General features: G+C 40.9%; 1 protein-coding gene across 1 annotated transcript in view; it reads left to right on the top strand.

Moving 5' to 3' along the window:
* Positions 1–12,910, top strand: part of MYO1D (myosin ID) — a 380,578-nt gene that overhangs the window by 278,982 nt on the left and 88,686 nt on the right. The window contains exon 21 of the mRNA XM_021704452.2: positions 9,934–10,088. Coding sequence (XP_021560127.1) covers positions 9,934–10,088 — 155 coding nt within the window. The remainder of the gene's footprint in view (positions 1–9,933; positions 10,089–12,910) is intronic.

Genomic DNA, 12,910 nt, shown 5'->3' with positions numbered 1-12,910 from the left:
AGAACTGGTGATCTTGCTAAACCTACTTCTTAGTTCTAGGAGCTATTTTGTAGATTCCTTGGGATTTTTTTATGTAGATAATCATGTAATCAAAATAATATAGAGACATTTTTCTTCCTTTTCCATTTAAATTTCTTTTAAATTTCTTTAAACCTGCCTTATTGCACTGGCTAGGGCTTCTTGTATGATGCTGCCCAGCGGCAGTGACAATGGAAATCCTTACCTTGATTCTGATCTTGGCAGAAAACCTTCAGTCTTTCACCACTAAGCGTGATGTTAGCTGCAGCATTTATGTAGATGTGATTTACCAGGTTGAGTTCTTTTCTAATCCTGGCTTCTTGACAGCTTTTTATCACGAATGGATGTTGAGTATTGTCAAGTGCTTTTGTTGCGGGGTTGTGGACTACAACAGCCAAGAAAGAATTCTCGAGACATTGTATGATGCAACTTAGTAAGTTAATTTAAATAGCACAGGGACAGGACGCATGGGCAGAAAGGGCGGCACTTTTGCTGTGTGAAACTGGTGGGTAGATGCTTAGTGCTCAAGGGGAAGGACACGTGCAGGGAGGATTAGATCATAAATTTTTCTTCAAATTCCTATTCGTAAAACTACTTTCACTAAAAAAAAAATTTTTAATTAGAAAAAAAAAACTATATTCACAAGATGTTGTCATCAGCCTATCTGAATGCTTATCATTCAGCTTGCTATGTACTATGGGTGAGATGTACAGGCAGTCATGAGACCCTTTAAGAATGTAGCAACCAGCACGTCTTTGATCCTTATCAAAGCTATGTAGGCTATAGGTCAGCCTTCTGGACTAATGGTGAACATTTTTCTGCTTCCATCCCTCATCATTTCCTCCCTGACCAATTTTTGGTCCTTAAATCTTTAAGGTCGTTAAAGGGCGAAGGGCTCATCTTCTGTAACTTCTTCAAGCTGACAGGGGTCGTAGAGATGTCCCTACCTATGGACTGAAGTTGGTCACTATCTGTCCCTACAGGTAATTATAATGGAAGGCCATTGCTGTAGAGTCCAGAGTGGACATCAGGGTGAATTTGTTTCGAGTAGGAAGGATCGTCTGTCAGCTGAGTGAAGGAGTTAGTACCTGCTTGCACATATCTCAACAATAGGAGAGAACAAAGTGAGAGGGACAACACATTAAGATTATTATCTTTTTAAAGGTTTATTTATGTGTTTTGAGAGAGAGAGAGAAAGAGAATGCCAGTGGGGGGAGGGGCAGAGGGAGAGAGAGAATCTCAAGCAGACTACCCACTGAGCACGAAGCCTGATGCAGGACTCAATCCCAGGACCCTGAGATCACGACCTGAGCCAAAATCAAGAGCTGGCCGCTCAACTGACTGAGCCACCCAGGTGCCGCTAGGATTATTATTATAATGAAAATAAGAAGAGTGGGGCACCTGGGTGGCTCAGTCGGTTAAGTGTCTGCATTCGGCTCAGGTCATGATCCTGGGGTCCTGGGATTGAGCCCCTCATCGGACTCCCTGCTCAGCAGGGAGCCTGCTTCTCTCTCCCCCCCGCTCCCCTGCTCATGCTTGCTCATTCACTCTCTCTCTCTGAAATAAATACAATCTTAAAAATAAAAAAAAGAAAATAAGAGCAATGAGAAGACACTTTAGCGTGGATCATAGTCCACGTCCCGACCAGAAATGTAACCAATCATTAGATGACAATGTAGGGTATTTAAAAGCACCAATTCAATTATTCATATCAATAAGTAATACTGTTATATTTTTGTCATAATCTGGAATGTAGATGCAACATTCTGCTTTAATAATGGCACATGTCCCCCCTGGTGCTGCTGTTAAGACATCTAATCCCATTCTGTTTTTAGAACTGCTTTATACACTTGGATCATTTCAGTGTTTAATAGTGTAATGCTTTTGGGGCGCCTGGGTGGCTCAGTTGGTTAAGCGACTGCCTTCGGCTCAGGTCATGATCCTGGAGTCCCGGGATCGAGTCCCGCATCGGGCTCCCTGCTCGGCAGGGAGCCTGCTTCTGCCTCTGACCCTCCCCCCTCTCATGTGCTCTCTCTCTCTCATTCTGTCTCAAATAAATTTAAAAAAAAAATAGTGTAATGCTTTTTTGAGAACCATTTAAGGCCTTAACTGTCTATTTATCAAAGGCCTCCATGTGCCATATGACATCTTCTAAACCTGATGGAAGAAAAATAGATGTCAGATGGTCACACCAGTGAAACACGGATCTTGTCCGTTGTTTTAGATACAGAAGATACGGACTTGCGATAATCTTAGTGCTATGGCCATGCTTCCCAGCACAACCTATAGTGCATTTTCCAACCCAGCCTGGTGGAATCCACGGCCACAGATTGGCCCACATAACCATTGTGTTCCATTAGGTGCTAGCCATCTGGTGCCTGGTCGCCTCGTCCAGTCACTAACAAACCAGTCAGTTGCCTATAAAATAATGGAATGGTCACAGGCTTTGGGGGGGAGGGGATCCACCCCATTCGGTGAGTACTTTTGGGCCATGAATCAAGGGTATGGTTTTTCTGTTCTCAGTATAAAAGGGCCTTTTGGCTTAGTTGTCCTCTTGTGCGAGTAAGCCACATATATCCATCCTAGGTATATCAATAAAAAGGACTATATAGTTGGGAAATTTGTTGTCATCAGCCTATTTGTGGGTTGGCATATTCAGTTAAAATTTAGATAGTTTGAGGATAGGAGAAAGGCCTCTTATGAGTCCCATGTAACATTAACCATAGGCCAGCAAGAAACATTCTTTTTAGTGATAGAAAAGTCCCTGTATGTGCTGGTATTGGGGTGACGTATCATATCGGTTATGTATTGTTGTAAATAATGCCAATCTGTACCCAAGGAGGCCTTAAGTGCTTGATATGATCAGTAAGCTACAAATCCAGCACAAAGTTTGGTTTTGTAGCTCAGCATAATGTTGTACCCATTGTAGAAAAGAGTTACCACTTAGGTATGGTGTGTAGATGATAAATAGAAGAAAAAAGACCTTCATTTGTTCTTATCTCATTGTTTAAAGAGGAATTTGAGATCTTCCACCAGTTTACAGGAATATGAAGGCACGTTGTCCAGTTCGTTGTCATCTTCCCACATCCAGGGTAACCCGGGGCTTGGCCACCCATTATTCCATAAGTCCGTAGTTAACCCCAGGGAGTGGGGTTCAGCCACAAAGAATTGATCAAAGTGACAGCTGAGTTACACAGTTGTTGGGGAGTCCATTCCGTTGACCAGCTGTTTAAATAATCCTATGCCCATGGGGTCCCTTTTATTATCCCCACAGAGTAACAAGCAAGAGGACTGTCTATACATGAGCTATTATGGCAATATCTCTGAAGTTGACCTCAAGTTGTCTAGCGTAGGCAAACAACAAACATTTAAAGACAAAAGTAGAATCTAATGTCCATAAGGATGCATTACTGGAACATAGTTTTTCTCTCTAAATTCACCCTTATTTCCAGATAGCCAAATCAAGACTGATTCGTTTGTAAATCAAGTCCAGTTTTAACAAACTTGGCCTAATTATTTATATAAGCTCAGCAAGAATAGTGATTGATCATACAGATCCTTTAAAATCTGCTTTGTTGGGACTTTATATAAGGAATCTCTAGATTGAACTCTCAGTAGCTGCTCGAGGGCAGAGCCACACCAAATAGTTGTCATCAGACTTGCCTGCAATACCTGTAGATTTGGGTGTATATCCTGAGGTTTCCTGCACCTGCCAGGAAGTGACATTCTTTACTCACCTGGTAGGGCTACTGGGAACCCTGTAAGCAAGGCATTAGACCAGCATCTCCGAAGGGTTTTATTGGCTCCATAAAGTCAACCTTAATTCCTTAAAGCTGTCTGGTCATATCTGAGTCTATGACTGTCTCTCTCACATACGGCATTCCTGTCAAAGCCTTAGTAATATAACCAGTGTTTCCAATGGTGTCCTATTACAAGGAGAACAGATTGTTTTTGTTTTTTAAGTATTATTTAAATTCCAGTTAGTTAACGTACAGTGTGATATTAGTTTCAGGTGTACAGTATAGTAATTCGACATTTCCATACAACACCTGGTGCTCATCACAAGTACCCTTGATTCCCATCACCTATTTCCCCCTTCCCCCCCACCTCCCCTCTGGTAACCATCAGTTTGTTCTCTAACTTAAGAGTCTGTTTCTTGGTTTTTGTCTCTCTTCTTTTTCCTTTGCTCGTTTGTTTTGTTTTGTTTTTTTAGATTTATTTATTTTAGAGAGAGAAGGAAAAAGAGTGCAAGGATGGGCAGAGGGAGAGAGAAATTTCAGCAGACTCCACACTGAGCACAGAGCCCAACACAGGGCTCGATCACACAACCCTGAGATAATAACCTGAGCCAAAACCAAGAAATGCTTAACCAGACTGTGCCACCCAGGTGTGCAGCCATTTGTTCTGTTTCTTAAATTCCACATATGAGTGAAATCATATGGTATTTGTCTTTCTCTGACTTATTTCACTTAGCATAATACTCTCTAGCTCCATCCATGTCATTGCAAATAGCAAGATTTCATTCTTCTTTATGGCTGAGTAATATTCCGTTGTATATATACCACTTCATCCATTCATCAATTGATGGACACTTGTGCTGTTTCCATAATTTGGCTACTGTAGATAATACTGCTCTAAACATTAGAGTGCATGTATCCCTTTGGATTAGTATTTTTGTATTCTTTGGGTAAATACCTAGTAGTATGATTGCTGGCCATAGGGTAGTTCTATTTTTAACTTTTTGAGGAACCTACAAGGAAAAGAGATTCTTCACTTGATTTAACCAAAAGGCTGAGAAACGATAGGAGAATGAGTCTTATTGAACTTATGCAAATAACTGTAATTGCCATGAAAGAAAGAATACTTCCTGAGAGCTTGAATTCTGGAGGGTTCCAGTAAAGAGAAGAGTTAAATGTTTCAATTTGTTCACAAAGGAATACTTTATCACATTTCCATAAATCTTAAGAGAAAGTTTCCTTAAATCTAGAAGAGCAAACCTTAGAGAACCAGCAGTATTTCAAATAAGAGTCACAAAAACTATAATCATTTTCCTCAATTTAGCCCCATATTACTAATTCTGGTTGTTTGGATGCAGCTTTTTCTGTTAGTTTTGGATATTCTGACCCATTTTAGTTTTAAGATTTTAAACATATCGGGCACCTGGGTGGCTCAGTCGGTTAAGCGTCTGCCTTTGGCTCATGTCATGATCCCAGGGTCCTGCTCAGCAGGGAGTCTCCTTCTCCCTCTGCCCCTCCCGACTGCGCACACGCACTCTCTCTCTCTCTCAAATAAAATCTTAAAAAGATTTTAAAGATATCAAAAACCTCTGTTTGTAAAAAGTCCTTTTCCTGAATCTCCTTGAAGACAAAACTCATTCCACAAGAGCATCAGAACAATAACTATAAATGACAGAAGACTCAAAAATAGACATGGTTGAAGATCTGATATGAGAGTTCATTATAATGTAGCTGACAAGGAAATGTAGTTATTCCTGTGACACATAGCATTTTAATAATTAAAATTTCAAGGATGACCTTATACCAGAACATATTAAAACTTTAGGAATTTCATTAATTTCTGGAACAGGTAAGCATTTACCCATACAGCATAACCTAAGAAGACTTATCATCATTTGTTTGACAGTGCTTCCCATGTAACTTAACATACCAAATAAACAAGTCTAATTAGTCAAAAAGACTTCATTTACAATCCAAATCTCTGGGAAGTTGGATAAAACCCTCAGAAAGTTTTAAGCACATGCCTAAATAGGATTACAGACCATTATAAATTTAATATTTACATTTAACCAAGCTGGCAGTAAGAGATTCTACATGAAGCTGTATGGTTGTTAGCAAAACTTAGCTCCTTTAACATTGAGAAGTTTTAACCTTCTTAAGTAATCAAAGACCTGATAAAGACAAAACATAGAAGCTTTGGTTTTCTGGGCAGATAAAGAAAAGGTAAAAAACTCTGTTTACATTTTCTTATGAAGAGCAGACCAACAGTCCAAGAAAACTTTGTCTTTTTAACAAGGAGAAAAGCAGAATTTCTTTTTTTCTTAAAGATTTATTTATTTATTTGAGAGAGAGAGAGAGTGAGAAAGTGAGAGAGTGAGCGTGTAGGCACACAGACAATTAATCCCGGAAATGAATGAGGGAGAAAACTCCCCCCATGCAACAAGAGTCAGGCAACATTCATCCAGTCCTCTCAAGATATATTCCAGATCTGACGCACAAAAGAAGAAGCAAACAAAGAGAAGACCAGTAACTCAGGAAAAAGAGGAAGACATATACAGGATCTTGGCAACAACCTGTTTACAAGAGAGACAAGGGAGGGGAGCATACAAAGAACATGACAAAACACAGGGAAGGTGGTGGGTTAACAGAAGGACCTGAGGCGGTTAGCTGATGGTGGATTGAGGAGTAGAGGTGAGGAGACGAGTGTCCTCGAGCCCCTAAAGGAGTCTGGACAGATCAGGGATTTGGTACAGGGCCATAATGGCCTGACCCTATGGGATCTCAGTCCATTTTCCCTGCCACCTACAAAAAGGTCCAATGGATAAATAGTATTGAACCTTAAAGACCCATTAATGGGCCTTTTTGTTTTATCATCCTTCAGAGATTATTGAGGCCAAGCATCATTACAGAAGAAGAGGAGGCACTTCTTCTTTAAATCCTCTTGTCCAAATTGACTCCCTTGTGTTAGGAGACAGCCCAAAGGAGAATCCTTTGGGATCAAGGAAGCTGATCCCATAGTTAATTCCTACAAAACGAGGAGAGTACATTAACTAATTAGGAGTCCATTACCAAAATCCTTCTCAGCTTCCAAGTGGCATCCCATCAGGAACATTGCTAAAGGCTCCTGGGGTTCAGAGTGGCAGGAGGCCTCTCTGATCTGGACCACTCTGACACCTTTGTACTACCTGAGAAGGGATGTTGACCTCCCTTCACTTCCCTGCGACATCCTAGACTACAGTAGGTGCGTGAATGGACTGAATCACCACAGAGATTGGGGCTGCCTCTTTCCATTTGGGGAAGTTGATATATTTGGCAACCAATAATAATACCCTTTTAAGCCTCTAGATCTAGTATTAATGGATGGGGTAAAGGCCATGGCCTTTGTTAAGACGGGGCAGCTATTTTATACCATATTAAGCGTAAGTACTTCTAGCTTAGACATATATATCTAAGAGCAGGATGGAGAATGCCGAACAGCCCATGGGGAAGGACAAATGAGAGACACGAAAAACCAAAAGTATGGCGCTCCTATCTAATCTGAGCAACTTTCTCAAGAGCATTATCCATGATCCAGCCCCAAGGGAGCGGTCTCCCTTTGGATGGATGCCTCAACTGGGTAATAGCTCCCACTGGTCCCTATTGGGAAGCACATGGTCAGATGTATCTTAGATTTTATGCTCATTGAGAGATCACACCAGGTTATTTAGGAGGAAACCTTACATGGGAGTCTTCAGATGTGCAACCATCCTAATGACATGTATGGCCGTCCTGTGACTGAGAAGAATCCAGGTATTGAAAGAACAGGCAAAACAGGGAGGGTCTGATTTCTGAGCCCAGCGCCATCATGGCCAAAATACTGGTGTCCAGCCAGGCAGCAGGAGTTTGTCTTCCCAGTAGTACAGCCACAGGCAAGAGGGTCTCCTAAGCCCTAGGACAAAACACATTCAGAAGGGTCATACTATTCAGGACATCTCTGGAAAAGAACAAGTAGAGGCTGGGGGAATAAAAGGGACTTAACAAGTCACACCGAGGCTCTTAGATTCCCTCCACAATCCCCATGTGGGTTGTTGGCGGGTCATGGAGTGCAAAAGCCAAGAAAGAATTCTTCAGATATTTTACGGTGCAACTTAGTAAGCTTTTTTTTTTTTTTTTTTTTACGATTTATCCATTTACTTGAGAGAGAGTGCGAGAGCACACGGTGGGGTAAAGGGGTAGAGGGAGAGGGAGAGAGAATCTCAAGCAGACTCCCCACTGAGTGCAGAGCCCCACACAGGTCTCCATCTCACAACCCTGAGATCATGACCTGAGCCGAAATCAAGAGTCAGACGCCCAACCGACTGAGCCACCCATGTGTCCTTTGTAAGCTTATTTAAATAGCACAGGGACAGAACCCATGGGCAGAAAGAGCTGCATGTTTGCTGTATGAAACTGGTGGGTATATGCTTTAGTGCTCAAGGGGGAGGACATGTACAGGGAGTATTAGATCATGTTTCTTCAAGGGGTGCTTGGCTGGCTCAGTCAGTAGAGCATGCAACTCTTGTTCTTGGGGTTGTGAGTTCGAGCCCCACACTGGGTGTAGAGATTACTTAAAAATAAAATCTTCAAAAAAATAAAAAATAAAAATAAATTGTTTCTTTGAATTTCTACTCATGAAACTACTTTCACAAGATTTCTCTGGTGCTTATCATTCGGTTTGATAATAACCATCAGTGAGGTGTATAGGGAGTTGTGAGACCCTTTAAGAATGTAACAACCAGCACGTATCTGATCCTTATCGAAACTATGCAGGCTATAGGTCAGCCTTCTGGGATAAAGGTGAACATTTTTCTGCTTCTATCCCTCATCAGTTTTTCCACATCAAGTGATATGATCATGTGCCTTATGTATTCTGTTCCAACAATGGATTACATTGATTAATTATTGAATATTGAACTAGCTTTGCATTTCTTAGATAAACTCCACCTGGTCATTGTATATTACTGTTCTTTATATTGTTGGATTCGATTTGTTGATGTTTTGTTGGCCATTCTTACATCCATGTTGATGAAGGCTATGGGATATTGATTTACAGTTTTCTTGTACTGCCTTTACCTTTTTTTGATGTCAGGATAATGCTGGCCTCATAAGATGAGTTACAAAGTGTTCCCTTCCCCTTAAGAAGACATATAAAGAATTGGTGTTATTTCTTCTTTTTTTTTTTTTAAAGATTTTATTTATTTACTTGACAGAGACACAGCGAGAGAGGGAACACAAGCAGGGGGAGTGGGAGAGAGAGAAGCAGGCTTCCCGCAGAGCAGGGAGCCCGATCCGGGGCTCGATCCCAGGACCCTGGGACCATGACCTGAGCCAAAGGCAGACGCCCAACAACTGAGCCACCCAGGTGCCCCGGTGTTATTTCTTCTTTAAACCTTTGGTATATTCACCCGTGAAACCATCTGAACCTGGAGTTTTCTTTTTCGAAAGTTTTTTTTAAGATTGTATTTATTTATTTGAGAGAGAGGGCATGAACCAGGGGAGGGGCAGAGGGAGAGGGAGAAGCAGAGACCCCACTGAGTGTGGAGCCTGCTGCAGGGCTTGATCCCAGGACCCCAAGATTATGACCTGAGCCGAAGTCAGATACTTAAGTGACTGAGCCACCCAGGCGCATCTTTTTTCAAAAGGCTTCTAACCACAAATTTAATTTCTTTAGTAGATAAAGCAGTACTCAGGTTATCTATTTCTTCTTGGCTGAGTTTTGGTAGTTTGTGGCTTTCAAGGAATTAATTCGGTTTCGTTCAAGTTCTTGAATTTATGGACACAGAGTTGTTGAAAATATTTCCTTGTTATCCCTTTAATGTCTATGTGGTCTGTAGTGGTATCCCCTCCTTCATTCCATATTGGTAATTAGGTCGTCTCACTTTTATTCTCAGACTAGAGGCTTAATAATTTTATTGGTCCTTTGAAAGAACCAGCTTGTTGTTTTCATTGATTTTTCTCTTTATTTTTCTGTTTTCAGTTTCACTAGTTTTTAGTCTTCTCTTTATTATTTCCTTCCATCTTTCTTGTTCCATAAGACTTGGTAAAAACTGAAGTCATCAGGGTCACTGATCAAAAATAATTATTAAATTACAAAATGTATTTTTAAATTTATTCTTTTGAGAACCATCCTAATATTTTTCCATGCTTTGTCCCTTTGTAGTTGACTGGTCTGAGCGTCTCCAATGGAAAGGACCAACTTGTAGTGTTCCATACAAAAGACAACAAAGACCTCATTGTCTGCCTCTTCAGCAAACAGCCAACCCATGAGAGTCGAATTGGAGAACTTGTTGGAGTTCTGGTGAATCACTTCAAGAGGTAAAGCTTGATTTTTGTAACTGAGGCACGTTTTGAGCATATGAAATCTTTCATCATAATTCTTACTGAACTTGTATTGGGCCAATTTCAGTGTACTGAGTTATTTTCCTTTATAAGAACAACTTAAATCATCTGTTTCACAGAAGGCAAAATTAGCATCCAAGCTTAGTTTCAAGATTGGGAATGAGCCTCTACTTTTCCAGCCTCCAGCTGAACCAACAATGAGAGATTTCCCCACCGGTGATTTCTTCATTGCCAATCCAAACGTAGTTAAGATAGAAAAATGACTTTATATTCTTATTGTCACAGCTTCTCATTTATTCCAAATATAATCAGTGAGTGTGTCTAATGTGAATATAAATTAGAAAACAGGTTTAAGATGACATATTGTTCCATGAAGACTAAAGGAATTTCTGAGAGAGGCAACAACCTATACAAAAACATGGAGTTTGGGTGGCACATGGCATAGTCACAGTAAACCTAGATGATGTCGGCCGGGGGGGGTGGGGGAGGGGGAGCGTTTTGAACAGTGATGTGAGAAATATACACAGCACAGACCCGGAGGGCACTGTGGACCAGTGAATGATCATTTTAAGCAGGGGAGTGATTTTGTCTGGTTATTTATTGAAATTGTTTTACAGATGGGGTTTTCCCTCCTTGTAGGGCATCATGGAGTATTTGGGGTAGGGTGTTTCTGACTCCAAAGGCAGATCTTCTTCCCATTGTGGCAGACTGTCTCTGCCTCCCCACCACCCTGATGCCAGGGAAAAACCACTTCTCACAACTCAGTGACTGAGAAATGAGTCCAATCTCCAGTTCCATTTCTTCCTACACGACACTTCCTAAGTTGCCAGAAGTAATCGAGTCTTCTTTATTAGTATTGGTTTTTTCTTTAGTTTAGACATAGCTTTTCTTTTTCTAAGCAAAGACATATTTAGAATCAGATGTCCCCCTAATCTGACTGTGTTCATTTTTGCGGATCAACGTGTGCAGTATAACTTTAGAAGTGCGCTGCACAGACCATTTATTTTGTTATTAAACCTTGTATTCTAGATCAAAGTAGATCTTTATCTATGTAGTTAAATGCTTTTCAATGGTGTAAATCTAAAAAAAAAATATGTAATGGTCACCTCGTGGAAAAAAAATAAGAACCTAACTAAGGAATTACCCCGAAACAATGGTAAACAGATAAGCCTTTGGAAAATTCCCTTCCATCTGCCAAAGAAAGGGAAGAGAAATACTGAGGCATTTATTTTTTTTTTTTTTTCAGGACCTTTCTTTTTTTTTTTTTTTTTCTCCTTTTTTTTTTTTTTTCCTTTTTTTTTTTATTCTTATGTTAATCCCCATACATTACATCATTAGTTTTAGATGAAGTGTTCCATGATTCATTGTTTGTGCATAACACCCAGTGCTCCATGCAGAATGTGCCCTCCTCAGTACCCACCACCAGGCTAACCCATCCTCCCACCCCCCTCCCCTCTAGAACCCTGTTTGTTTTTCAGAGTCCATCGTCTCTCATGGTTCGTCTACCCCTCCGATTTCCCCCGCTTCATTCTTCCCCTCCCGCTACCTTCTTCTTATTATTTTTTTTTTTTCTTAACATATATTGCATTATTTGTTTCAGAGGTACAGATCTGAGATTCAACAGTCTTGCACAATTCACAGCGCTTACCAGAGCACATACCCTCCCCAGTGTCTATCACCCAGTCACCCCATCCTTCCCACCCCACCCCCCACTCCAGCAACCCTCAGTTTGTTTCCTGAGATTAAGAATTCCTCATATCAGTGAGATCATATGATACATGTCTTTCTCTGTTTGACTTATTTCACTCAACATAATACCCTCCAGTTCCATCCACGTCGTTGCAAATGGCAAGATCTCGTTCCTTTTGATGGCTGCATAATATTCCATTGTATATATATACCACATCTTCTTTATCCATTCATCTGTTGATGGACATCTTGGCTCTTTCCACACTTTGGCTATTGTGGACATTGCTGCTATAAACATCGGGGTGCACGTACCCCTTCGGATCCCTACTTTTGTATCTTTGGGGTAAATACCCAGTAGTGCAATTGCTGGATCATATGGTAGCTCTATTTTCAACTTTTTGAGGAACCTCCATACAGTTTTCCAGAGTGGCTGCACCAGCTTGCATTCCCACCAACAGTGTAGAAGGGTTCCCCTTTCTCCGCATCCCCGCCAACATCTGTCATTTCCTGACTTGTTAATTTTAGCCATTCTGACAGGTGTGAGGTGGTATCTCATTGAGGTTTTGATTTGGATTTCCCTGATGCCGAGCGATATTGAGCACTTTTTCATGTGTCTGTTGGCCATTTGGATGTCTTCTTTGGAAAAATGTCTTTTCATGTCTTCTGCCCATTTCTTGATTGGATTCTTTGTTCTTTGGGTGTTGAGTTTGATGAGTTCTTTATAGATTTTGGATACTAGCCCTTTATCTGATATGTCATTTGCAAATATCTTCTCCCATTCTGTTGGTTGTCTTTTGGTTTTGTTGACTGTTTCCTTTGCTTTGCAGAAGCTTTTTATCTTGATGAAGTCCCAATAGTTCATTTTTGCCCTTGCCTCCCTTGCCTTTGGCGATGTTTCTAGGAAGAAGTTGCTTCGGCTGAGGTCAAAGAGGTTGCTGCCTGTGTTCTCCTTTAGGATTTTGATGGACTCCTGTCTCACATTGAGGTCTTTCAACCATTTGGTGTCTATTTTTGTGTGTGGTGTAAGGAAATGGTCCAGTTTCATTCTTCTGCATGTGGCTGTCCAATTTTCCCAACACCATTTGTTGAAGAGACTGTCTTTGTTCCAT

Source organism: Neomonachus schauinslandi, chromosome 15 (genome assembly GCF_002201575.2).
Source record: "Neomonachus schauinslandi chromosome 15, ASM220157v2, whole genome shotgun sequence".
Taxonomy (NCBI): Eukaryota; Metazoa; Chordata; class Mammalia; order Carnivora; family Phocidae; genus Neomonachus; species Neomonachus schauinslandi.
This window is presented reverse-complemented; position numbering and strand designations above follow the sequence as displayed.